The following is a 27016-nucleotide window of genomic DNA, read 5'->3' as shown; positions in this document are numbered from 1 at the left end:
ATTAGAAAGCAAATGGAAAGGTTGAATGATGTTAAACGTGAACAAATTAATTCGGGGCTCATGAATTTTAAACAAGGGGATAAAGTTTTGATTCATCTCGATTATGGAAAAACTGATAAATCAATGACAAAAAGAAGACGAAGATTTGACACAATAGCTGAATTTGTTAGATATATTAACAGCAATGCATTAGTTGAAGTTGACAATAAATTAATAGAAATTCCGATTTATTTTATTACCCCATTATATTTAAATAATATTTAATTTTTTTATTTCGTAAGAAATGAGTGACAACGAAGCAGCCAAGAGTCCAGACAATGAATATAAAAAGAAACTAAACAAAATTAAATCAAAAATATGCTATTACAAAAAGAAGCCGCAATGCGGTGGGGTTGAAAACGATAAAGAGAGGAAAGAAATAATCGAAAAATTAGAAACTTACCGTTCAATCCTTAAACTGAGTGAAGCAAAAATAAAAGAATTTAATAGAATAAATAAATTGATTGGAAGAGATGAATTTAATAAAGATGAATTTTTAAACTCAATCCAAATTTAATTTTTATTCCTCTTCCCAAACCCTTCTAGGTTCTTCTTTCCATCATTACTGCATAACCGCATCTTCTCGGTTTTCGTGGTTTGTTGTTTTTAATTCGTTCTTGCATCATTTTTATCATTTCCTCCCTTGTTATGATTCGTGGTAAATTTTGAGCTTGTGGGGTATCCATTACTTCATTACCTAATTAATTACAGACATAAAATATATTTAGTTCATTCATTGAACGCGGTACCATGCGAATACAGTCACAAATGGTGGCATGTAATCTTTACCCAAGCCTGTTGGATTTGTTGTGAAAGTGTGTGAATGATTTCCTCCCGGTTCAGTTGGTCGAAAAATCTTTTTTGCTGCATTGTTATAAGATGGAGATAAAACATCATTGCCAGCTTTATATTCTGAGTTGTATAATGGGTGGTCTCTTAATGAGTGGCTATGGTCGCCAGAAAAGTTTGTAGTTCCTGTATGAGTGTGCGGTGGAAGGTTTGCTTCTTTAATTTTCTTCGAACCTCCTGTTTGCTTTGAATATCTAGCACAGTATAAGAATTTATCTACAATCTGCTTCCACGTACCAAAACCTAAAACTGTTTCTGGATTTGTTGAATTCATTGACGTATAAATAGAACCAACAGGATATAATGTTTGAAGTATTTCATTTTTCATGCTTGTAATCACATCATTTACTTCCGACTTCTTTGCATAATTTTCATCAACATAAGTTTTATCTGCTTTAAGGTCTAAACATTCTGAAACCCATCCTGTATCAGCTTTAACTTTAAAAGTCTCCGATGTCCATTTATGATACCATTCAACCTTTTCTTTAATTTCATTATCTTTTTCATCAACATAAACCAAATTTGCCTTCTTATTTAATTCACTATCCACATATTCCTTATCCGCCTTCTTCATTATGTCGTTTAGGAAACCTTCTATGAATTCCTCATTTAAATTAAATCTTCCAATCTTCAAAACTTTAGGAAATGCATTTAATGCGTAATATCTCTGTTCTTCTGGTGGAATTGATGTTATATCATCCGTTATACCTTTAATTTTAGAATTCATAAATAAAATTTCTTTTATATTTGATATCACTGCACCACCATTGCAAACGAATTCGAAATGGTCATTTTTCAATACTATCTCCAAATCTCCATATTTCAACCTTTGCGTTTGTTCTGCCGTCTTTGAATTATATGCATATATGGCGTATGTAATGGTCTGAAGGACCTGGGCGCTTTGCCCTTAAGTTGCTGTTGTTTAATCATTTATTACGATTTAAAAATAAATATTTAATCCGTTATCTCATCAGCTATTTTCTCTATTTGAAATTGCCATAATATTTCATCATAAATTCTAAATCACAATCAAATAGGTCAGTTATTCTAAATTTAATATTTGATAAATCTTTTGAATGAAGAATAAATGAATTCCCGGATAATTGAAACGGATATGATAAAGAAAATGTGTTTAAGTTGATGGATAAAATGTTTTGTATTGATGGGTAAGAGTTAGGGTCTAATGTTTGATGTGAAAATCTCATTGGGGTATTAACTTTATCACATTTGATTAAAATGAAATTGGAACCAGTGTCAGAATACAAAACATCCCCAACATCTTTTTCAAAATTTAATATCCCCAACAATGAACGAAGATGAGGAGTACAAAATTTAATTTTCAGCGGGAATTTAATAAGGTTATTTATTTCATCAAGTTCAAAAAGTTTATCGGGTTTTGATTTAAAATTTTTTTCATACCATACGATAAATGATTCATTTAAATAACTTAAAATCATGTTAATATCCCATTTCGCTATCACATTATTTATATACATATCATACGTTTTTTCAAGGTCATCTTTAATAAATGATATATAATATGAAGTATAGATCCAAGGTGATGTGATTTTTGCATCCCTGGGATGGACGATACACCCAAAGTGTCACCTTTTTTGGGATAACATGAATTTTAAATATCATGAGAGTTCTGCAAACCATATGCACAATATCTATTCAGCCTGACTTCTTGTATATATGAGTTAGACTTCTTAAATATTGTGCTTGGGGCGATATAAGTATTTCCGAGATTACCATCGTGCTCTATAGTATGCTACTTCTCCCTGGTTCTAGCTCAGTTCCAAGGATATTGGCGTTCAAGGATTTGGCAAGGTCCTTCCGAAGTCTCTCATTCGATGAGAGATTTCGGAAGAATCTTGCCTTAAAGTACTCCAACTCTTGTTCTTTTGTTCCTAAATAGTGAGAAAAGTTATTTGACTACTTAAGGTAGAGATTATCCGAGGTCCCTCATTTGATGAGAGGCCTCGGATAATCTCTGCTTTAAAATTGTACACTTGTAGTCCATGAGAGTGTAAGTATACATTGATAGGACAGCTTTCTTCTGAAGTCTTAGATTTGATGAGAACCTCAGAAGAAAACTGTCATATTTTATAGTAAAAGGAGTTTCAGGAGCTCCAAAGCTCCCTTTCGTAAGGATTAGGAGCTTTGGAGCTCCTGGTTCGTAGATGTGTTTCGCATCTTTCATCAGCAAAGGACATTTACCATCTGGGACTCTGTTGATGGAGACTCAGGAGCTCCAAAGCTCCCTTTAGTAAGGATTAGAAGCTTTGAAGCTCCTGGTTCGTAGACGTGTTTCGCATCTTTCATCAGAAGAGGCCCAAATGGTAAATAGCCTCTGCTGATGAGCTTCAGGAGCTCCAAGACTCCCTCTCGTAACGATTAGGAGCTTTGTAGCTCCTGAAGGTAAGGTAGGATTGCTCTGATCTCTAATCAGTAGATGCCATGCCTCATTATGAACTCTACTGACAAGAGATCAAGAGCTCCAAGGACTCCTTTTTAGTTAGTGGCGTTCTCACCATTTAGTAGGATTGCTGATCCTACTAATGAAGTGATCACTTAGTATACGTTTTGAATAAATTGAATTTTTTTTAGAATTTAGTATTTTTTATAGACATCACATGTATATTATAAATACATAAATATATTCTTTAATTCAAAAAATTCAATTCGGTTTTGGGATGGGCATCCCAGCCCCAAGTATTCAATTTTATTCAATTTTTAAAGAATTTTGGGTTGGGATGCCCAGACCAAAACAAGCTTTATATTTTGATGTGTAGATACGTATGTGTGCATCATTGTTGTGTTATATATTATGTTTTTAATGAAAAAAAATCTGATTCAAAAAAAATTATCACTAATTAGTTGATAATATAAAGAAAAAATAGATAAATTGTATGTTTTGAGAGTATTTATCCACATTCACTCATATGAATTTCATTAAATAGTGTCTTTTTACTCCCAAATTTATTTTGAATTATTGAAATCAAAGAAAAAAAATCAGAAAAATTTCTCGAAATTTTTATTTTCAAAAGAAATTTGGATTTTATATTGAAAACTGACACTGGGAGGACGATAGGGCTGGGATTGGAGATACCCCGCTCACTTGGGAAAAATACGGATCTATAATATGAAGGGTCTAAAAGAATGGGATTAAATTTACCACTCACAGAAACGAGAGTAACATTATAAATTCCGCTAACTGTTAAATTTAATTCACAGTTATTATTCGAAATAATATTGATAATTGACATTTTTATTACGATTAAAAATATGGTAAAGCGTTATTTTCCAATGATAAATAAAACTAGAATAAGATTACCTCAAGAATTCATAAATTCAACGAATAAGAAATTCATTCATGTTATAAATTTTAGTGTTTTCAGAAAATATGAGTCAGTGTCATATTCATCAACAGGTTATATTTCACTTCATTCAAATTTAGTTCAATCAAACCCATATAATGACCATTTCATAAGATTTTCAGATGGTATTAAAAATGTAATTGATAGATTAAAATATGAACAGATTGACAATATCGAATTTTTGGAATTTTGGTTTAAATATCCCGATGGAAAAAAGATTGAAGTTAAAGATAAAGCTGATACTATAACAAAAACAATTACAATGACCGATCCGGATAGTGGGGAACAAAAAGAAATAAAACAAACGATAGAAACTGGTGAAAGGTCAATTATTATTGATTATGATTCAAAGGATTATTATTCGATAATGTTAATGCTTGAATATTAAATAGCCTTAACAAAGAATTTTTCAAGTGATATTTTATATTCATCAACTATTTTATTATAAATATCATTATATGTTAAATGAAGTTCAGTTGTTGTTCCGTTCTTTGATATCTTAATTGTGCTAATATCCTTTATAGGATTTATTTTTGCAACTGTTCCGCAGCATGAAACCTCATCATCTATGAAAAATTGAATCTTAACGTCTGAATCTTGAACATCACAAAGAATGGCGATAATGTGAATTAATGATTCATAAGGTAAAATAATTAAACCAGATTGGTCAATTAAATTTATTATTGAATCATAATTATTAATTATTATATCACGGTAAATTTTCATTAATTCAGAATTAATGTCTATTTTATATGGGTTCTCGATGTTTGATGAAAGAGGTGGGGGGTATGTTGGATAAGTGGGAATTTCAACAGGTTCTTTACCGGGTTCAGATAAAATGATTGGGTCTCCATCTTCTTTATTTTGCTCCTCCCCTTTTTCGGTAAGTCACGAGTTAATAAATTTGGTTGAGTTGCTGACCTTGTTAATTCAGGGCTAACATTAACTTTAACATTTTGAATAATTCGTGATTTATCATCATTTACGTTATAACCAACCGTAATCTCTGCTTTTGCGTTAGTGTTCTTTTGACTAGTGAAACGTCTTCTCATTTATATTCGAATAAAAAAAATATTTTAAACTTTTATTTTGCTGGAAGTTTTGAATCTATTATTCCCTGTATTTGTTCTTGAAGTTGATTTTTAGCTGGTTCATTGTAATTAATAGACCTAATATATTCATTAATTGCATTCTTATAATCATCTGATTTCTCAAATTTTCTTTTATCTAATTCCTTAACTAAATCATAAGTTAAACCTCGTTGCTGATATAATGGTTTCTTAATTAAATCTTTGAATGCTTGAGATAAAGCACCTGATGCAATTCTTGCTACTATAATTGGTTGGAATTGATGTTTAAGTTCATCTTTAACATTTGCGAAAACTGGATCGAATAAAGCAACTTTAAAGAATTTCTTAGCTGAAATTTCAGGTCTAATATTTGCATATTGACCATCAAACTGGTTAGAATATCGTGGTAATCCATCCGGTCCCTCTTCAATAGCATTTAATTCTTCATTGAAATAAGAATATGGATTATAACGGTATGAATTAATTGGACCATTTTCACCTTCTCCAATGTATTGTTTAACAGCTTTTCCATTTTCATCAAATTGCATAGGATAACGTTCATTATATGCTTTACGTTTAGGATAATCAGTTATAGTTAATTTGTAACCATTTATGACTTTAATATTACCTTGACCATCAGTAACGAAAACTTCATTTATACCATCAGGTTTTCCATTTGGACCCGTAATGTCTGCTTCGTGTGCTTCCCAATTTGGACCTTGACGTTTGGCATATGCTTGAGCTTCTGGTAATGTTAAAACGTTTCTCATTTGTTTAACATCTTTTTGAAGACCAGCAACAATATGAACTAATTCTTTCATTCCATCAGGAACTTTCATAGTTCTATTATATGCACCCTTTTTGTTTGTTCCTTGTTTTAATGGAACCTGTAGAAGATTTGCTATTTCTGTCATGTTTAATTATAAAAAAAAATAAAAATTAATTATAAAAAGTTAATCAAATTTAACACTTCCTTTATTTAAATCAACTATTATTTTTCCATGTTCACTAATTGCTGATATTGTGTGTAAAGTTCATTAATGCTCATTGGTAAATTCACTTGATAAAGCATAACGTTCAACTGTTGACGACTAAACCCACTGAAAATGAAAAGTGTTGATAGATTTGATTTAATGTTTGTGCTTAATGCTTTGAAATATTGAACAGCCATAAAGAATGAACACTAATGTGTCGACATTGAGTTAATAACTGATTAAAATATGATTTCTCATTTGTTATTAGTTTTGATTTCACTGCATCATCTAGAAAAATGAGTGAATGCAAAAATTCTCTATCAAAATTTGAAATAGAAAGTGTTTCAAATAATTCATCCCGTTGTTTATCAATAATTTTATCCTCTAATCCTTGCTTCTTGATTGTATTATATAATTCTTTATACATTAAAAAGTTTTTTAAATAATCTTCTGCTTCTTCTTGTGATAAATAAATAATTGGAATTTGATTAAATGCTTTAAAGATTCAAATGTATCATCTGAAGGTGAACCTGAACGGTTGATATAAATTAACACATGTGAATAGGGGGAAGTGTTAGCAATAATGATAATTTGTTTTAATATCGTTAATGTTTTACCTTTATTCTGTTTACCAATTGCTGCAGTGATTGAATTTAAGTAACATTCAGAATATGGAATTTTCATTAATTTTTCCTTAGATAGAGCATTTCTATTATCACTCAATGCTTCATTAATCATATCATCTACGTATGTATTATATACTCCCGCTAATTCTTCATAAGGGGTGGATGAATTTAAATCCATTTAATCAAAAATAAATTTATAATTTTAAACATTTCTATTCATCAATATTTCATCATATGAACTTCTATACTGTGGTGGTGTACCTGTTGGATGATATTTCAAACCTTCGTCCGGTGTCCATGTCCAATATGTAGTCCTAGTAAACCAAACCTGAGGAGGATTTGTCACCTTTGAACAGTAAGTGTCATTTTCACCCTGAATGATTGGATAAGCTTTCACTTGTACTGTAACTTGTGAGTTGAAAGTTTCTAATCCATCAAAGAATATACCCGCTCCATCACGTTGAACTGGAATAGTGCATAAGAATGAAGTTTGGTCTTTCCATGTTCTAGCTAATGGCGTGCCATCATCTGCATTCAGTGGTCTAGTTAATGAGTCCTCGTATTCTTCTGTGCATTCATTCACTCCATCTAAATCAGAAGCTTGAAGCATATGTGTAAAGAATATGTCACCCACTGTTGTCATCGCTTGATCGGGGAAGTTTCTGGAATCTATAGTGACCTGAAGACCTCGAAGCATTGGATTTTCTAAAACCGTTCTTTGCATTGCATTCTTCGGAAATGTTAACACAACATCTGTAACATTATGAAGAGCGTATGAGAAATCTGAGCTAATACCTTCAGGAGTGATGCAACCTCCATTTAGTGAACGAACGTCAATATGTTGAGCTGGAATCATGAATGGATCTTCCTTACTAAATAAACGTGGTATTGCTTTAACTGATTCTTCAATTAAACCGTATCCTGGTGTAATGCATTTATCCTCTAAAACTTCCATCTTTGTGCATGAAATAATAACGTCATCAACTGTTGCCTCAGCAGATGTAGCGGCAAAGCTTGTAATTAATTTGGTAGGAAGTCCGATTTGTTGGAATTTGCGATCATATTTATAAACATGATTCATAATCTTTTCATAATTTTCATCAGTTATCTTTTCATAAACGTAATTTTGTAAATCAGCAACTCTTAACGGGTCAACCTGACAAAATACTAAAGTATCCCTGAAAACATAATATTTAAGAATGATATCACCAAATGATTTAGGATAATCATCGAACGCCTGAAATGCTAACAAATCATTTACCGGAATAATCATATCAAAAGTGATATCAACTTCTTCATTTGCGTTCTTGAAAACTTCTGAAGGGTCAATATATTTACCACATACTGAGTTATCATATTTTTGAACATTATTATATAACGAATGAACAAACTTTTTAACTTTCCTTTCTGATTTTGGTTTATATGTTGCAAATGCAAAAGATTCGCGGGCGCAATCCATCTGAAGATAACCGGCATCACCTCTTTCGGTTTCTACTTCTAATTGTTTAAAGCTTTGATTTGATGATTTGTAACCAACGAATAAACGCATGCATTTAAAAGCGGCATCACATGTGAAAGCTTTATTTGAAACTAGAGTTGCTTTAACTTTGCGTTTAATATATGTGTCACCTAATTGGTTCACATCATGAGCCGGATTTGTAATTCTTAAATGAGTTTGTTTATCATCAAAATATGGAGCATCAGAGTCATAGCATGAACTTTCAAGTTCTCTATAATATCTTCTACCGTCATTCTTCGCGAATATTTCATTTATCTTTTCGAATGAATGAAACACATTTCCATTAATCGGTTTAGTGTTTGGCACCAAATAGTTAGTCGTCATTTATTAATAAATAAAAAATCAAAATTAAAAGATGAAAATGAATTTTTAATTTTAATGAAATAATCAACTATGGCTGCAGGTATATTTAAGAAACTGTAGGATAAAGTAAAAAGAGGAGCGAGTAAAGTTTGGGAAACATTGAAGAAGGGAGCAAATTGGATATTTAAGAATAAAGAAGCAATTAGTGACGTTGCTGAATCAATAACACCAAATGCTGCCCCAATAAGAGAAGTTTTAAATAAAGGAGAAAAAGTTTATCAAAGACTACAACCGATACTAAGATAAAAATAATTTTAAAATAATTTATTTTTCCACTATCTACCTCCTATTTTATTAAGTATTCCTTCAGCTATTCCACCAATCGCGTTACCTGCTTGTGCTCCCATCGCCGGATTACCTGCTTTAGTACCTAATACTCCACCTATGATAGTTCCTGCCGTTTTCGCTACTGGTGCCAAAAAGTTTGCAATGGGTTTAATAATCTTTTTATGAACCCAACCCGCAGCTTTCTTAATTCCATCCCATAATTTTTTAAAGAATCCTGCCGCCATTTCTGATTTAATATTAATTAAAAAAATATATTTCATCACTTATATTCTAATTTTTATTTAATGATAAATGAAACCGATTTTAAAAATAAATGAAACAGAGGAGGAAGAAATAAATGAAAGTGAAAATGTTCAACAAAAAATAAACGTTGTTAAACCAATTACTGAAATAAAAATTTTTTCATCTGTTGAAGAATTTAATGACTATTATGCTAATAATAAAAAATTATTTGAAGAATTGACAACATGTAAATTGAATAAAATGTTTAAAGTTGATGGATTCAAAATTTCAAAAATAAAGGGGGTGGTTAGTTTGAAATCTATTCCTCAATCAAGAATCACCTCATTAATGAAAATAGATGATTTAACAAAAAGAATAGAAGAGATTGAAGAAAGAATGAATCAAATAATTGATTTCATAAATTCAAATAATCATTAGTTTCTTAAAGTTCAATGTTGAACTCATCAAATTCTTCTTCATCATTACCATTACCTTTAGCGAGTTTATTTACTCTTTCAACTCTATCTTTTGATAGTCTTGCGTTTAATTTTTTCTGAAGTTTTTCGTTACCAAGTTCTAAAATTTTACATGGATGATATTTAAACCCGTTAAATTCTTTTTCCTCAGTTTTAATCATTAATCTACAAAGAACTTTAGTGAGGTGGTTTTGTTGTTTAAACCATTTATCCTTAATATTTGTTATAAATTCAATATCCGGAATTAATTCCCAAATTTTTGAATTTTCGATTAATTTACCATCAAATGCAAAAGCAATAGGTTTAATATTAAACTTACCTTTATAAAATAAACTTTGTATGTAATCATCAAAATAAACGTCTACTTGTTTAACCTGGGTGAGAATTGGTGAAAGTTTATTCATTAATTGATTTACAGTCACGAATTTTGATTCACTCATTTCTTACGAATTAAGGGTGGCTTCCGACCAAATTGTCACTTTTTAGCCCAAGTGAGAAAATTTCGTAATTTATAACCAAGTTTTTAAAAATCTATATTTAATAAAGATTCTATTTTTCTTATTAAATTTCAAAAATGAGGGGGTTCGGAATCGTCCACAAATTGCCGAAAGGGTTTTTGCCAGTTTTGAATCCGCTTATTTTTATCGACCAAAATTATAATAAATATAATTTTTCGATAAGTATTCTACCCAAATGATTCTTCAAAAAATTATTTTTCGGATTTTATTCCGTAAAAAAACGTTACAGAAAACGCCTAGAAAATTTCGAATTTTCCCTAAAAAATTCAATGCAGGTCGATTTAAGAGATTTTTCAAAAATAATCATATCAGTAGATAGGGTATAATATAGAGGAGCTTTATGAATAACTCAAAATCCGGGAAACTCAATATTCAACGAGAAAAACGCTTAACGAATCTCACTTTTGGTGTAAACATCACAAAAAATTGAGAGAGCTTTCTGGTCGGAAGCCTCCCTTAAAAAAATAAAATATTCAAAAATGTAAGACATGAATTTTTAAAGTTTATTTTTTAAAAATTATTTTATTTCATTATGGTAGTGAATCTTTCATTCATGAAAATAATATTTCTAATTTCTTTTATTCTCTCGTACATACTAGATTTGAAGAATTCGGAACTTTTACCATAATCTCCTAAATGTTTTCTTATCCCTAACGTGTGCCAGTTATTATATGAAACTGAATAAACTTTATCTTTATCTTTACACCTTTTATCACTTCCAATATATTTATATCTCAGTTTTGATTTAGCATTTTCATATTTATTAGCGTTTAATAATTCACAGTCTTCCTTTTTAAATTGATGTTTAAGATATTCAGGATTTAATACTCTACGTTTATATGCTCCTAACTTAGTTCTAAAGGTTTTTCTACAAAATTTAGGAATTCCATCCTCGTTAATGTCATCAATGATTTCCATTTCATTATTTTCAATTTCTTCTTCTCGTTTATGAGGTCTTTGATTATGACTCCATTGATTCCATGAAATTAAATATTCTTTATCATTATATTTATACCTCATTAGCTTATTTTGGCTTTCATATTCATTTAATAATTCACAATCTTCATTTTTAAATTGAAGTTTAACCCATTCAGGATTTAAACAATGTTTAATTAATCGCGGAATATCTGACATCATCTATATATAACTTCTTTTATAAAAGATAAAAAAATAAATTATTTTAAAATTAATGTTAATTTTTTAATGATTTATAAATAAATATATTTTAAAATGTGTTTAGTATATAATATTTATTACTAATTTATTTAATAATGTCGCGCTTTCTTACGAATTCATGACTTAAAAAACGTAAGAAAAAATTTTTATATCATCTATATATAGAAGATGTGAAAATATACCTTCATCTATATATAGACGTAACAAAAAAAGTCACACAACCCTTCCACATATACTACTATAAAAGAAATATATTTATAAACCATAAACTTTAGTATTTAATCATAAAGTGAGTAGTTTCACCAGATGTGAATTTCTTATTTACTTTGTATTCAACAGGGTTATCTTCTTCACCTTCCTTGAAGACATTTGTTATGTCTATATTCGAATACAAACACTCTGCATTGAAGAAAATCTCTATGTCAAAGAAATCTGCAACAGTTTGCATTGCAGCGATTTCCAAAGTGAAAGAATCCTCTTCACTGATATCAGGCGTAGTCCAAACAACTTCATTACCCTCAACTTCGTATTCTCCGCTGTCTTGGTCGAGAGTTATCGTTGCAGATGACGGATCAAGAACTTTTATACGGATCTTGACTTGTCCGACGTTTTGTGTAGAATCACTATTCTTCGAAACCTGTAATTGTAGTGTCGCTTTGCTCTTAGATGACTGTGGATCTGTTGGCCAAACTAAAAGTTCGATTGGAAGGTTTTCTTTCCTGCAGTTAGTGTTTATATACTTCACAATTTCTGTTCTTTGCGAAGATGGCTTTGTATTATCGAAGGAAAGTTGTTTCGTATTCTTGACCGGATTCTTGTAAGCTGTGAAGCTGTTATCCCAGTTAACTTGGATAGTGTACTTGCCTGCATTCCTGCCAAGACCATAAAGGTAGCCGTAGCAGGTGAATTTGCCATCACTTTCGTAATTAAGGCTTCCGCTGAAGGATTCTTCAAATTCAAATAGTAAACCTTCCGTAATAAGTGGCGTAGGTGCTGAAACAGGAGCATCGGCCTTGCTTGACGTTGGATGCAATCCTTCTTCAAGAATAACCTGTTTAGCTTTCTCTCGTGCGGATCTCGACTTGCCAAGAGTCATGCCCTTGACATTAGAAGCTTGTTTGCGTGGTACGTTCGGTATTGAGCTAGATTTCGTAGGTTCATCTTCTACGTCGATTTCTGGCTCGTATGACGTAAATTGAGTGAAGGAAACTGACTGAGAAGCAGCCTCTGAAGGTGTATAGCTGACAGAACTTGCAGAACTGTATGTTTTGCTTTTCTTTTGTTTATCGAGAATCTTTTGAGTTTCAGCGGCAAATTTCTTAGCCTCATCTTCCTTCTTTTGCAATTCTTCGAGGTATTGAAGTTCTTCTTTGGAGTCCATAAGAAGAAATTCAGAAACGTCATTAACTGAAACTGTCTGGCGATATCCATCGAAAATAACTTCATCATATGCAAAAATCAAATCCAAGTTATGACTTAAAACTGTTGTTTCATCGATTGTTGGTATAATTGTTCTTGTTAAATCAATAAGCATAGAAAGAAGCTCAAGATCTTCAAGAATATTCGAATCTTTTGTTGTAATTAATATGAAGTATAATTTGTCGAGATTTTGATAGACATAGCGAATATTTTGTGATTCAACATACGATTGACTTGTTTTTGTGAGCAGTTTTGGAAAAACACCAAGCTGGTTCAAGATCTGTGCTTTTGAGACCTTAGAAAACTGACGAGCAACAAGAGGCTTGCCGTTTTGATTGATAATTGCAACTGAAAGAATCATTTATAAAAAAAAATTATCTGACGGTTTGATCTCACTGATTTTGATTTTAGAAATAAGAGGCCAATATTAATACCATAAATTAAGCATCATTTTACATATTCATTCCTATAAATTTCATAGTGTTATTCCATCCTTTATCAGAAATTTCAATATTAAAACTTTGATATGCATGTATTTATCAGGAACAATACCACATCATTCACACATTAATACCCTGGATCCTTACTATTCAATATTAATCCACCTGAATCCAGAAATAGATCTTGTGTATTTCTATATCTGATAAGAAATGTACTTAATGATATGAAATACTAACGCATGATCTATACATTTACATATGCTTTTATATTTTCAAAATTATAAATTGATTTGAATTGCACAAAATAAGATGAATCCATGGCTCTGCACCATGCACACAAAATAGGATATGTTTCATTAGATTTCATTATGACTAATAAAAAATTATTTTGATATTTTTTTGTTGTAACAACATTCAAATACTGCTTTTGCTCGTATTCTAGAAAAATGTGTATATATTAGAAATAGAAGTATTAAATTTTATTCGTAGGGAATACCTAATTTACCAAAGTGGCGAACAAGGACTTCGTTAGGTAAAGCATACGCTGGATCAACTTCTGGAACATCCTTCCAGCCGAAAAGAGATAAACCAGCACATCCAATGAAAGTATGGAATGGATCGGGGATATTGCTTGGTCTATCAGCAATACCGCCTGTTTCTGGATCTTGAGCACTTAATACAAACTTACGAAGCTTCTCATATTCAACCCAATGAGTTTTTCCTAAGATTTTGAGTGGAGATCCAACCCACCATGTATAGCAAACATCTGGTAATTTTTCTGGACGACCATTGAAACCTCCTGATGGATCTTGACGCTCTGAAAGCCAAAATCCGAGGGCTTCTGTATCAATTTGGTCAAGAGCGTTAGCAATCTTAAGAGCTCCAACGGCTGTAAAGACTTGACCAGCATGTGACTCACAGCCTTCCATAAGACCGAAGCCACCATCGAAATTCTGGCATTTCTTGAGCCAATCAACGGCAGATTGCAAGTTTATGGCATCCAAACGGCCCATTAATGATAATGCAGCAATAGCACAGTATGAAAAACGAGTATCTGTTTCTCCCCATTCATCACCAGCGAATGAACCATCTGGTTGCTGAAGGGAAGCAATCCATTGAACTAACTTATCGTGATCAAATCTATTGTAAGCATCAAGCATGATCAAAGCTTGAATAGCAGAAAGAGTTTGATGAATATGTGGGTCATGTCCGGTATTTCCTGCAAAGCCACCATTTGGTGCTTGGCAAGAAAGAATATAGCTAATTGCTTCTTCTTTGTCGATTCTATCTAAGCCTCCCATTAAATAGAGAGCACCAATTCCCCAATAAAAATTATTTGTACGAATTGCAATTGTCATCCAGTATTCGTATATTTCTTTATTTTTCATAAGAGCGATAATGAACCTAATATGCTTCTCACGCAGTAATTCAGTCGGGTAATTTTTTGTTTCTTCACTCGACATTTTTTGAAAAAAGTGACTAAATGAAAAAATTGACACCAAACAAAATCCAAAATCATGTTTAAATACCAAAAATAGTTTGGAATTCCCAAATGAAAGAATTCTAAAAATCAATGAGTCCTAGACTTAATTGTTTTTAAATAGTTGATGTATATTTTGGTTAGTATCGCTCAGCTGTAGAAACATTAGATGTATTATATTGTGCAGTGTTAAAGGATGCTAGAGATAGAGAAATGTATAACATATTTTCAGAAAATTTTTATGAATATTTATATCAAACAACTAATATATTTAATAAACAAAACAAAACAATAAATGTTCTACAAAACAGAGATATTATCAGCTTCAGGAGTTTGTTGTTGCTGATTGAATTCCATTTCATGGGCAGCAACAGTTCTTTTGCCCCAAATAAAACAACGGTTATTGTCTAAAATGAAGTGGTCACATAATTCTCCTGTTGTTATGAATCCTTTTCCATTTTCTGTGGCTACACATTTAATCATTTGTGTACTGCAAGTAGGAGCTGGCGTCCATATAGTAAAATCACCTAAGTCTTGTAAAATAACAGTTGCTGTGACTCCTAATTTCGAAACTATTCGTTCAATCGTATTTTTCATTTGATAAAAGATTTTCTTCTTAGCAAATGAGGCAGAATCTATCCAGAATGACGAATTAAGACTATCTATGACTACTGCTACTATATTATTGTCGTCATGGTCAATATAAAATTCGACTTTCTGTAATGCGAACAAAATATCTTCACTTGACTTACAAGCTATGTATTTAAGTAGTTGCAAGTCAATTTCCCTATGCTTTATTAAATGTTTTGGAAATTTTAGATCACAATCTATCCAAAGTGCGTTTTTTTGTGGATTATATTCGATTAACTTCTTTAAAATATCAACTGCTAATGTAGTCTTATATGATTGCGGCTTTCCTGTTATGATAAAAAGATCTGCTGTTGAAATTGCTGACTCACTTCGAAAATCATCAATCAAAGGTATTTCATACTTGATTTCGGACTGATTCTCAGAGATTAAATCAGCAAGTGTAGCATCAAATTCGGTCCTTGTCATGAAAAACAGAAGAGTGAAGTACGAAAACCGTTTGACAACTTCCCCTTTCTATTTCAGGGGGTATGAATTTCATTCAAAATATTCCCCCAATGAAATTTATCTAAGTAAATTTCTTATATTTAGGCATTTAATTTACTTTGAGCTTATAACATGTATCATAAATTAGAAGAATGAAAATGAAAATCAAGCAAAATCAATATTTTTAAAGAGAATTTGATGAAATTTGCATTTCATCATTGAATAAACATGCTTAAACATTGTATATAGAGCTGGTTCAGGTGTTCCCCTGTCATTCAATAGGTTTTTTCATATAATAAAGGTTAAAAATGATAAAGATTAACTCTACCTAGATAAATACATTTTATTACATAGGATAAGGTAATGTACCTAAAGATTGTGCTCGTGTCATGTATGAACTTACTCTATTAGATAATCCGTTTTTTAGTTGTTGAACAGTAATTTCTGTAGCCTCAAAGGACGCAAAAGGTTTGAATACCATAGGCGTCCGCTTTGACTTCGGCGTCGAAGGTCTAATGGTAGTATTTATAGGAGGCTGTGGTATTTGAGGAGTCTGTTGAATAATTGGCTCTTCAGGCGGTTCAAGGAAGCCTTTAGATGGCATATCGTAATCTGGTTGGAATGTAAGCTTCGAAAATTCTAATTCATTCTGTAAATCGTTCGATCTGAATGTCATATCAAAACCAATGCTAAAGTCTAAGTCAGGGTTGGTTCTATCTGCAACTGGAGAAGAGTTAAATGCAAAACCATCTAAAAGACTGTTTTTGTTCATCCTTTTTTCTCCACTAACAAAGATTTATCAATTTTTTCAGAAAATTTTAGCGGTTGCGCGCCAAAATGCATGATTTTATAAAGGGCTAATTTTCATGAATTCGTATATTATTATTGATAAAAATGAATTTGCCCTAATAGATTGCGGAAAATATTTTTACTAATTTTCCCGGGCTTTTGAGATCTCATTAATTTTTTCTCAATATTCAAGGAATCTAATGAACGATAACAACAGCTCAATATTTTATATTCATTTGTGAAATTTTCTGGACAGATGAGACAAAATCTCATCGTTTTTTACAATTTCATTGATTGAGCTTACCATATAAATTAACGATGGCATACATGATAAAACTTTAGACAAACATAGGATGCGATGAATAAAATTTTATCGAAGAATAAAAAATTAGTAAAAATATTTTGTTTCATAGAAAAATTATTTTAAACAAACAAAAATCGAAGAACTAAATGATCAAAAGGACCTTTAGTTCTTAAATTATAATTTCAAAATTTTTCAAATTCAGAATCAAATCAGAATATGAAAAATATAGAATATATTTCTAATATGTAATGCAATTTCTAATAATTTGGACCTTTTTTGAATAATATTATTTCGACATTTTTTCGAAAGCTTTTTTATCAGCAATACTTTCCCCAGCAGCCTTTTCATCATCTTTGGTTCGAGTTCTCTTCGTTAAGTATTGGATTGCTTCGAATCTGACCTCAGGAGTCAAAGTTGTTTCTTCAATTTGTTCTCTTCGAACTTTTGCTTCACTGTTGACTAATATGTGGTCGACGAATTGGTCAAGAGCTTTCCTTCCTCGAACAGGAGGAGCTGAGAAAGAAGAATTTTTCTTTTGGTTATTACTTTCCTGTAAACTTGTCAATTCAAGAGTAATTGCAGGGTCTTCATGATAAATTCCATGTCTTTGATTGTCATTCATCTGGTCTATGAAAATATTCATGTTCTTTTGATTGGAATTGAGGACTGCTTCTTTCTTTGTTTTGATATTCATTTGCTCTATTTGGGAATGCCTTGCAAGCTTAGCCTGCTTGATTGCTATATCATGTAGAACATCCCTAAGGTTAGAAGCTACGTCTCTGTTTAAAGCTGCCGTGATATAAGATCTTGCGCCACTATTTTCTGTCGTTTTTGCATAATTACTGTCATCATCATAAGGAGGATAAAGAAATGTGATCGTGTGTCCTAATGTTGACGTAGATCTCGTTGAAGTCATCGCATGAGATGTTCCATGCAAAGATAATCTAGAACGAATATGACTAGAACGTGGAGCGTACTCATCAAAATGTTGCGTATCTTCTTTCGGTAATAAAACATGCTCTTCTTCCTCTTCGTGAGGCGGATCAGGATGTTTCACGTCGTCTTCGCCGAATAATCGATTCATAAGATTTTCAACAAAACTGCGTAGTGGTTTTATTGTCATAAATATATAAACAACACGTAATGTAATATCTGCCCGCGCTGGAATTAAAATTAATTTATTTTGTCTATTAAATTGCTTGTTTTCCTCTTGAATTGCCTCATTTATATGAGAGTATACAAAGAGAACTGTATGAGATAAACAATATGGTAAAAGTTCCATAAATTTATCAAAAAATATATGAGATCTGGTAGATTCATAAATAAAATTGTATACACTTTTCCAAATATCGAGATTCTTAATTGTAAAATTAAATGTATCCTGTCCAAAACAAAATGAATGAACATCATTGAATAAAATTGGAATTAGAGGTTCAAGCTTCTTTTGATATTTCTCAAGCATGATTCTAATATTCACTTCTACTTTATTTGTCGAGCTCAGAGTAATTCTATATAACGTATCATCATATGCTTGATGTGAAACTTCTGGAGTAATATAATCTTGTAGTGAAGCAGCAGTTGGAACTTCTGTAAGTGCAAAAACATCTTCAATTGGCTTATCTTTTATACTTTCTTCATCTTCATCCATAAAAATTTTTTTCATTTCGTTTTCAATGAATTTCATCGGCGCTGCATGCCGATAAAATAAAGTAAGAGTTTGTATAACCTCAAATAGTTTAGTGTCTTATTTTGTTTTGGGATACGTTTCCCAGCGGTTATTAACCAGAATCGGCCAGCTTACATATTCGTAATATTGGCAAATCTCATTTATTTTCAGAAAGAAGAATTGTCACTTTTTCAAAATGTTTTGTTTCATACTTTTTATTCCTGTGCATTCTAGAAAATGTGATGATGTAGATACATTGGTTATCGGAGAAGGTGTCACTGAAATTGAAGACGAAAAATACGAACATTGTGAAAATTATAATGAAATTGTTTTCCCATCAACTCTCCGTGTCATTGGAAATCAATCATTTGCATACTGCGTTAATCTCTTACATCTCAACTTTTCATCAAACTTAGAACGAATCGAAACACAAAGTTTTATTGGTTGTTTAAATCTCACAACAATTATATTTCCTAATTCACTCAAATTTATTGGTGAAGGTGCATTCATAAATTGTTCAAGTCTTACTACACTTTCATTTCCTGCTAATTTGGAACGTCTTGAAGACGAAAGTTTTCAATTTTGCACTCAATTAACTGAAGTTACATTCGACAGCAATAATATAGGGTGTCCAAAGGTGTGTTTAGCACAAACCTGAATACTGCGAATAGAAATAAACAAGTTACATATATATAAAGTTTATTTAAATATAATCACCATTGGATTCAATCACGCGTTCGCAGCGATCGATCCAGGCTTGAAAGACACGCTTTAAATCATCATGAGAAAATTGCTCAAATTGCTCTCTTACAAAATTTTCAAGATCATCTGGACTCGCGAATTCGCGTCCTTCAGCTCTCTTTTTTAGCGTGCCGAATAAATAAAAGTCAGAGGGTGCAATATCAGGTGAATAAATTGAGTTTGGAACAACTTTGACATTGTTTTCCACCAAGTAATTCATTACCTTATGACTTTTGTGAACTCTTGAATTATCAAAATGAATTGCAAACTTTTGTTTTTGTTGTTTGGATTTCTCAAACTCATCAGAATTGATAATTTGAGTAAGAACATTGTCAATTAGATACTGAGCATTCATCGTATTAGGTTTTTGAAGAATATCAATTGCGATGATGCCATTCACGCCCCAAAAAACCGACAACATCATCATTGGTGTGTCAATTTTTTCTTCGGGAATGTTTGCGGATTTTCATCCTTCGGGATCCACATGATTTTGGCTTCTGTTGCATATTGAAACCAAGACTCGTCCCCTGTTACTAAAAAGCGAAACTTCTTGGATTGATACGCACCCAATATAGAGAGGAGCTCTTTCGAAGATTGGACTCTAGATTTTTTTTGAACTGAATTAAGGTTGTGCGGAACCCAACGTGTATACGCTAGTTTGTAGTTCAAATAATTGTGCAGATAATAACTGACTGTTGTACGTGGTATCTTTGTCATCTCCTCTATCCTTCTGAGTGATGCTCTTGGGTCTTCATCTAGCGCTTGAAGAATTGCTTTAATTTTTCTTTGATCCGGCGATTTTTTGTCAATTTTTATGATGGGCGCCTTTTTGTTCATGAAGTGATACATCCTAACATGATACGTTACAGTGGAATAGCTAGGAGCATCCATACCGAAGCATTTTACCAATGTCTCGTAGATTTTTTTACAGTCTTTGCATTTTTTTGCAAGAGCGAGGATGTTTTCTTTATGATTCATTAAAAAAATGAAAAAAATCCCGCCAAAATTTCCCGCGAAACCGCCTCTTGTCTCAAAATTCATTTTATATCCCGGCATGGCGCCAAAATACAACATACTCATCATATACATATATTCATATTTTTTATTATATATTTATAATCAGCATATATCTCCTTTAATAGTCTCATATAGAGCGCTGTGCTAAACGCACCTTTGGACACCCTATACTTACATTGGTCAAGCCTCGTTCTTTAATTGCGTCAATCTTCAAAACATTACATTACCATCATCTATAAAGATTATTAAACAAAAAACATTTTTTAATTGCATAAATCTCACTAATATTATCAATATAAAATTTGTTGAAATCATTGAAGATTATGCATTCTACAACTGTTCCAAATATGAAATATTTAATTTCCAAAACATTGTTGAAATCAGAGCATATTCATTCTGCTACTCAGGTGTTAAAGTACTCAGTCATCAAATGACTAAATTTGATACAAAATTGAAGTTTGTTGGTGAATACGCATTTTCAAACTGCTCCAATTTAATGGAAGTCGATTTTGGCGAATTCAATATAAGTTTGTCAAAAGGAGTTTTTGCCTCATGCCGCTCACTAAAAACTATAGCAGCACCAAATTTGTTAAGTGTAATTCCTGAATCTTTCGCGTATCTTTGCACTTCCTTAGAAGCAATATTATTATATCCATATTTGATTGAAATATCTGATAATTCGTTTAGCGATTGCATATCTTTAATTTCTGTTGGAGGTGATTATTCATCGCTAGAAAAAATAGGAAATAATGCTTTCTATCAGTGCAAAGCTCTGACCACATTTAACTTCCCAAAAACTAAAATAAAAGAAATCAATGACTGGGCTTTTACCGGATGTACATTTGCTTTAGTTGTTTTCCCAAATACTCTTACTTATATTGGCATTGGCGCTTTCAAATTCTGTGATAAATTAGAATTAATAAAATTTTCTAATTCACTTAAAGTAATCAATGAATCAGCTTTTTTCCAATGCATGAGACTAAATGCAATTGGAATGTTTAATTCATTAGAAATAGTTGAGAAACAAGCATTTTATTATTGCGGTATAAACGAAATTGTCTTACCAGAAAATCTTCGATTTATTGGATGGAAAGCTTTTTATTCTTGCAAAAATATAAAGAAAATCGTTATCTACATGAGAATTGAAGCTACAATAGCTGAAGATGCCTTCAATAATCTCGATAATGTTACAGAACTAGTTTTTAATTCAAATAATTATCAAATATTAAATTATTTGAACGATTCAAAAATTAATAAAATAACATTTAATTCTTCGCTTATATCTGAAGTTCCATCTCTCAACACCTTCGTCGATTTGAATGAATTGAACATATTAAATCAAGATAATTTTATTTCACTTCCAAATAACTTTGTTCGAAGTAACAATCTTTCTATTTATATCTATCCTAATATCAAATCTATCTCACAAAATTCATTCGTTGATTCACATATCTCTAAAATAGTTTATTGTGGGAACGACACAGTTGATGGAGATTTTCTTAAAAATGCCTTATCATGTGATTCAGTTGAGTGTTCATCTCAATACAATAAAAGGCTTTTTGGCGGAATGAAATTCAAAGTGAATACCGATCTTTGCGAAATTTACCCTAAGGATAACAAAAAACTTATAATAATATTATGTACTACCATTCCAATTGCTGTTATCATTGTAATAGCAATCCCCGCTTTAATATGTGCATATAAGATTCGGCGCAACCAGGAATATCTCAAAAATAAAATGGTAATTGCAAAACTAGTTGTTGATGATTTCGGATAATATAGGGTGTCCAAAGGTGCGTTTAGCACAGCGCTCTATATGAGACTATTAAAGGAGATATATGCTGATTATAAATATATAATAAAAAATATGAATATATGTATATGATGAGTATGTTGTATTTTGGCGCCATGCTGGGATATAAAATGAATTTTGAGACAAGAGGCGGTTTCGCGGAAAATTTTGGCGGGATTTTTTTCATTTTTTTAATGAATCATAAAGAAAACATCCTCGCTCTTGCAAAAAAATGCAAAGACTGTAAAAAAATCTACGAGACATTGGTAAAATGCTTCGGTATGGATGCTCCTAGCCATTCCACTGTAACGTATCATGTTAGGATGTATCACTTCATGAACAAAAAGGCGCCCATCATAAAAATTGACAAAAAATCGCCGGATCAAAGAAAAATTAAAGCAATTCTTCAAGCGCTAGATGAAGACCCAAGAGCATCACTCAGAAGGATAGAGGAGATGACAAAGATACCACGTACAACAGTCAGTTATTATCTGCACAATTATTTGAACTACAAACTAGCGTATACACGTTGGGTTCCGCACAACCTTAATTCAGTTCAAAAAAAATCTAGAGTCCAATCTTCGAAAGAGCTCCTCTCTATATTGGGTGCGTATCAATCCAAGAAGTTTCGCTTTTTAGTAACAGGGGACGAGTCTTGGTTTCAATATGCAACAGAAGCCAAAATCATGTGGATCCCGAAGGATGAAAATCCGCAAACATTCCCGAAGAAAAAAATTGACACACCAATGATGATGTTGTCGGTTTTTTGGGGCGTGAATGGCATCATCGCAATTGATATTCTTCAAAAACCTAATACGATGAATGCTCAGTATCTAATTGACAATGTTCTTACTCAAATTATCAATTCTGATGAGTTTGAGAAATCCAAACAACAAAAACAAAAGTTTGCAATTCATTTTGATAATTCAAGAGTTCACAAAAGTCATAAGGTAATGAATTACTTGGTGGAAAACAATGTCAAAGTTGTTCCAAACTCAATTTATTCACCTGATATTGCACCCTCTGACTTTTATTTATTCGGCACGCTAAAAAAGAGAGCTGAAGGACGCGAATTCGCGAGTCCAGATGATCTTGAAAATTTTGTAAGAGAGCAATTTGAGCAATTTTCTCATGATGATTTAAAGCGTGTCTTTCAAGCCTGGATCGATCGCTGCGAACGCGTGATTGAATCCAATGGTGATTATATTTAAATAAACTTTATATATATGTAACTTGTTTATTTCTATTCGCAGTATTCAGGTTTGTGCTAAACACACCTAGTTAGTATCCCTAAGTCGTGTACTGTGGCACTGCGCGCCTCCGTACACCACTTAGCGGTTTTGACACTTTACGAAACCAGTAACGTATATTTTACAACACAACCATAACACCAACTTAACCTTAAATATTTACAAAACCATCTGACACATAAACGACTTCACTAACGAATTCACTACCGTCCTCACTAAATAAAAAATAACCTTATTTTTATTTTTTTTAAATTTTTTATTTCATTACAAAGAAATGTCCGACTACATTTACTATGACTCTTTCCCAGAACGTTTCCGTGAACTATTCAAAACTCAAGTAAAACTGAGAAACATGCATTTTAACAAAGACAGACCCATTGACGATGAAAGAAACCCTGAATATATTACAATCCCTTATGACGCAAAGTTCATTGCATACATTCCTTATGGTCGCAGAGGAACGAAAACTATTTCAACAAAGAACAAAAATTATTTCTGGAGCGATGAAGAAAATTGCCTTATCTACATAAATGCATACTTAAATAAAGCTACATATTGTACAAAAGAAGGTTGGACTGGATTTGAGCTCTACATATACGACGACGATGGAAACAGACGTTGTGTATACCCATACGATAATATGTACCATTGTTTTCATCAAGCATTAAACGAATACATAGTCAGTAAGGGTCTCATTCTGTTGAGTAGATATGCTTATTTTTTGTTCTGTCATTTATTTAAAAATAACTTAAAAATTAATGATATCACCACCCTCACACGTATGAAAACATAGCGCAAAAATAATGTTTATGTTAGAATGTTAGATCTAACACGTTTTCTAACACGTTTTCTAACCTGTTGAATTCATTGCTTTATAACTCTCTTCCTTTCTCCAACTCTTCTAACTTCTTCTTAAGTTCAGCAATGTTGTCCTCATGAAGTTTAATCTTCCTTAATATACCTTCTCTATCTAATGGTTGCTTTATCTTTCTAAACTGAACTCTACCATCCTTCATAGTATGAATGTAAAAACCTTCTGGAATAGTTCCTGATTTAATGTATTCTACCAAAAACTTTTGTTTCATTGCTTCAGTGACTTTAGTCGTCATTCAATCAAATAAAAATTTTAATATTAAATAAAAATAACGTTATTTTTTCAGTAAGGAAACGCAGGAGTTTTACGATTTATTTGAGGAGTAGGTTCTGTTTAAATGTTGGAGTCGGTTTAGGAGTTGACTTTTGAACAGGAGTTTGTACTTCCATAGGTTCAGGAGTTATTGAAGGTTTTGCTTGTGAAGGCGTGGTTTTGGCGAAGGTGTTGGAGTTTGTTTAACTTCAGCTATTTCAGTATTATTTATAACATTTGCTTTATTTCTTTTCAACATCATTACTGCTCCTGCTGTAGCTAGCAAACCTAGTGGGAGACCATATTTTATATAAGGACTTGACCAAATGCTATTTTTGACAGGAGCTGGTGGAACACTAACCTTGGTGAGACTGCTCTTTGCCATTGTGCAGCTCGTAAGAAATATTCAATAGGTGCTCCATAATCGTTTGGTAAAGTTTGTTTCATAGATGGTGAAGGTTCGCGAGAGCTTGATGAAGAACTCATTTATAAGCTTTAAAAATAAATGTTCATCCTTTATTCCTCACTGTCGTCCGTGGCTAAGTTATAGTCATCTAATCTTATTATGGGGATGCCATTAGCACGCACCTGAATGGCAAAGCAACAATCCCTCATAAATCCAATAAGTGGCTTTGGTACGTTTTCAGTTGCTAGTTCAATAGGTCCTTTAACAGACAATTTGTATGTTATTGGAGCAGTAGATGTTTGACCTTGTTGGAAGCAAAAGTCCACTTCTGTTGGAAAACCACATAAGAAATGTGTGTTGTCATAGCTATCCCATTTATGTTCCACACTACCATCATCCACCAATGACCTCAAAAAATCTTCATTAAATCCAATCATATCATTGTTTGTATTGCAAGCGTTCGCAACCATTTCATAAAATACAGGTCCATATGATTTTTCAGGTTCTGCAGGCATATTTCCATAGCTCCCATGGAAAGCTGAAGATATTTAAACTTAGGGTTCTCAAAATTAACATAATAGTTGTCTTTCTTTCTAAATAGTGCCCAAATACTTTTAACATTAATAGGCGTATAAGCTGCTGTAAATGTTGCACTTGAACTATCTGTATTCTTTGAGAATGAACCGTCCATAGGAATCCAATCCATAACTTTAACAGGAAAACATAAAGCCTCGTTGTATAATGTTCTACAAGTTCTGTATAAATGTTAGGGTCTAAAGAGAATGACTTTGGATGAATGAAACATTCATTAAAATCCATCTTTATTCGAAATAGTTGCTGGGTTACAGTTGTAATAGTAACTGTTCCACTAGCTTCTACTGCTTCGTTATCATAGTGAATGTTCATTCCATGGAACAAATTTATTTGTCGGTGGATTTGAATCTGAAGCAAATGCAACTTTAAGAGTTGGATTGAAAGCAATGATATCATTTACAGATATAGATGTGCATTGTAAGGCGTCGCTACTGAACTTTACTTTAAGCTGAATGTTACCAGCAAATGCAGGAATAAATCTTATAGCTTCTAATGGAAGGAATCTTCTAACAGGAATTCTTAAACGAAGCTTAAAATCAAATGATTTTCCTGCTGTAATTGGACCACTAACAATTTGTCCTGTTCTGCATGTTCCCGAATGACTCCATACATCTTCATGTCGAGTCTTTGAGAAAACATCTACTTTCTTTATTTGTTCGGTAGTTTGTGAGTTTGAAGTTATATATGCTTCTTCTCTTGCGTTGTCTTGAGAATATACGATACGACCATTTGCAAGGATTTGATATCAGCAACTGCATAGAAAGCGTCATCGAAACCAATCCAAAATCCTGGTGGGTTTGTTTTATTGAACCTGAACCAATTTCTTTATCTGCAATAAATTGACCTTCCATTTTATACGTAATGAATGTATTGTAAAGGTCCAACATATTTTCACCAGGAGGTGAGAGATTGAATGTTACCATGTGTTATCTTTAGGCAGTTCCAGGTTGTGATGGAATCTTTGCGTCAGAATATTTTCTATTAGTGTCACCAATTTGAACTGCATTGTCTATGATATCGAAATATGAGCGAATCTGATGAATATGCTCTGCTGGAGTAAATTCGTTTAACTGTTCGTTCTGCATGTATTTACTTCGGATAAAAATATCTATTTACTTCATTATTCTCACTCTTCTTCTTGGCATTCGTGGTGGAAGTTGTTTCTTGACATTTTCAATGAACTGTACATTCTCTTTTGTCTCAACTTCTTTCACTGGTGGGTCAGGATTCTTTGACTCGGTTTGTTTTTCAATGAAATTCACGAACTTTGCAATAAGCTCTTGGTTCGTTATTGAAAGACATCTGGCTTCTTTTCTTCTGTTCTATTGACTTTTCAGTTTGAATAGAAGGTTTTATATGGGCTTCACCCTCGGTGCTATGCACCTTAATGTTGTCACTCTCTGCATTCGCTAATGGAA

At 32.2% G+C, this 27016-nt stretch overlaps 13 protein-coding genes and 2 pseudogenes across 15 annotated transcripts, besides 11 other annotated features; 5 read left to right on the top strand and 10 right to left on the bottom strand.

The window, feature by feature from the left end:
• Positions 1–1462: part of a mobile genetic element that runs on past the window's edge.
• On the top strand, positions 284–556 carry TVAGG3_0170240 (uncharacterized protein; the record flags this gene model as incomplete). Its single annotated transcript, XM_051225280.1, has 1 exon — positions 284–556. One exon carries the CDS (start codon positions 284–286, stop codon positions 554–556), a length of 273 nt encoding a protein of 90 aa, XP_051110266.1.
• Positions 773–1462, bottom strand: TVAGG3_0170220 (phage tail repeat-like family; the record flags this gene model as incomplete). The annotated part of the gene is made up of 1 exon (XM_051225279.1): positions 773–1462. The coding sequence occupies one exon, from the start codon at positions 1460–1462 to the stop codon at positions 773–775; it is 690 nt and encodes a 229-aa protein (XP_051110265.1).
• Positions 1463–2434: 972 nt separating this feature from the next.
• Positions 2435–4031: a mobile genetic element.
• On the bottom strand, positions 2840–3091 carry TVAGG3_0170200 (uncharacterized protein; the record flags this gene model as incomplete). The annotated part of the gene is made up of 1 exon (XM_001288642.1): positions 2840–3091. One exon carries the CDS (start codon positions 3089–3091, stop codon positions 2840–2842), a length of 252 nt encoding a protein of 83 aa, XP_001288643.1.
• Positions 4032–4664: 633 nt separating the features above from the next.
• Positions 4665–6990: a mobile genetic element.
• Positions 5353–6177, bottom strand: TVAGG3_0170180 (uncharacterized protein; the record flags this gene model as incomplete). Its single annotated transcript, XM_051225278.1, has 1 exon — positions 5353–6177. The coding sequence occupies one exon, from the start codon at positions 6175–6177 to the stop codon at positions 5353–5355; it is 825 nt and encodes a 274-aa protein (XP_051110264.1).
• A 150-nt stretch (positions 6991–7140) lies between the features above and the next one.
• TVAGG3_0170160 (uncharacterized protein) lies at positions 7141–8487 on the bottom strand (the record flags this gene model as incomplete). Its single annotated transcript, XM_051225277.1, has 1 exon — positions 7141–8487. The coding sequence occupies one exon, from the start codon at positions 8485–8487 to the stop codon at positions 7141–7143; it is 1347 nt and encodes a 448-aa protein (XP_051110263.1).
• Positions 8488–8850: 363 nt separating this feature from the next.
• TVAGG3_0170150 lies at positions 8851–9066 on the top strand (annotated as a pseudogene). Its single transcript has one exon. A coding segment is annotated over exon 1 (216 nt).
• A 1194-nt stretch (positions 9067–10260) lies between these two features.
• Positions 10261–10780: a mobile genetic element.
• Positions 10781–11583: 803 nt separating this feature from the next.
• Positions 11584–13280, bottom strand: TVAGG3_0170130 (retrograde vesicle-mediated transport, Golgi to ER; the record flags this gene model as incomplete). The annotated part of the gene is made up of 1 exon (XM_001580174.1): positions 11772–13280. The coding sequence occupies one exon, from the start codon at positions 13278–13280 to the stop codon at positions 11772–11774; it is 1509 nt and encodes a 502-aa protein (XP_001580224.1).
• Positions 13281–13823: 543 nt separating this feature from the next.
• Positions 13824–14825, bottom strand: TVAGG3_0170120 (Rab geranylgeranyltransferase protein; the record flags this gene model as incomplete). Its single annotated transcript, XM_001580173.1, has 1 exon — positions 13839–14822. The coding sequence occupies one exon, from the start codon at positions 14820–14822 to the stop codon at positions 13839–13841; it is 984 nt and encodes a 327-aa protein (XP_001580223.1).
• Positions 14826–15139: 314 nt separating this feature from the next.
• On the bottom strand, positions 15140–15895 carry TVAGG3_0170110 (uncharacterized protein; the record flags this gene model as incomplete). Its single annotated transcript, XM_001580172.1, has 1 exon — positions 15140–15895. The coding sequence occupies one exon, from the start codon at positions 15893–15895 to the stop codon at positions 15140–15142; it is 756 nt and encodes a 251-aa protein (XP_001580222.1).
• A 336-nt stretch (positions 15896–16231) lies between these two features.
• TVAGG3_0170100 (uncharacterized protein) lies at positions 16232–16694 on the bottom strand (the record flags this gene model as incomplete). Its single annotated transcript, XM_001580171.2, has 1 exon — positions 16260–16685. The coding sequence occupies one exon, from the start codon at positions 16683–16685 to the stop codon at positions 16260–16262; it is 426 nt and encodes a 141-aa protein (XP_001580221.1).
• A 418-nt stretch (positions 16695–17112) lies between these two features.
• Positions 17113–18654, bottom strand: TVAGG3_0170090 (uncharacterized protein; the record flags this gene model as incomplete). Its single annotated transcript, XM_001580170.1, has 1 exon — positions 17293–18654. One exon carries the CDS (start codon positions 18652–18654, stop codon positions 17293–17295), a length of 1362 nt encoding a protein of 453 aa, XP_001580220.1.
• Positions 18655–19295: 641 nt separating this feature from the next.
• Positions 19296–19323: a terminal%2Cinverted (terminal inverted repeat of Mariner transposon ID:TVAGG3_0170070).
• Positions 19296–20598: a mobile genetic element.
• TVAGG3_0170080 lies at positions 19376–20502 on the bottom strand (annotated as a pseudogene). The gene has a single exon. A coding segment is annotated over exon 1 (1127 nt).
• Positions 20571–20598: a terminal%2Cinverted (terminal inverted repeat of Mariner transposon ID:TVAGG3_0170070).
• Positions 20599–20860: 262 nt separating this feature from the next.
• TVAGG3_0170060 (leucine-rich repeats (6 copies)-containing protein) lies at positions 20861–22207 on the top strand (the record flags this gene model as incomplete). Its single annotated transcript, XM_001580168.2, has 1 exon — positions 20861–22207. The coding sequence occupies one exon, from the start codon at positions 20861–20863 to the stop codon at positions 22205–22207; it is 1347 nt and encodes a 448-aa protein (XP_001580218.2).
• A 2-nt stretch (positions 22208–22209) lies between these two features.
• Positions 22210–23501: a mobile genetic element.
• Positions 22306–23433, top strand: TVAGG3_0170050 (Mariner transposase; the record flags this gene model as incomplete). Its single annotated transcript, XM_051225276.1, has 1 exon — positions 22306–23433. One exon carries the CDS (start codon positions 22306–22308, stop codon positions 23431–23433), a length of 1128 nt encoding a protein of 375 aa, XP_051110262.1.
• Positions 23475–23501: a terminal%2Cinverted (terminal inverted repeat of Mariner transposon ID:TVAGG3_0170040).
• Positions 23502–27016: part of a mobile genetic element that runs on past the window's edge.
• Positions 23747–24180, top strand: TVAGG3_0170030 (uncharacterized protein; the record flags this gene model as incomplete). The annotated part of the gene is made up of 1 exon (XM_001580167.2): positions 23747–24180. A coding segment is annotated over one exon (434 nt), but the record flags the coding sequence as incomplete, so codon positions are not given.
• Positions 24181–24362: a terminal%2Cinverted (terminal inverted repeat of Maverick-2 transposon ID:TVAGG3_0169910).

This window comes from Trichomonas vaginalis, chromosome IV, assembly GCF_026262505.1.
Source record: "Trichomonas vaginalis G3 chromosome IV, whole genome shotgun sequence".
Classification (NCBI taxonomy): Eukaryota; Parabasalia; order Trichomonadida; family Trichomonadidae; genus Trichomonas; species Trichomonas vaginalis.
Note: the sequence above shows the minus strand (reverse complement) of the source record. Positions and strands in the feature narration are given on the sequence as shown.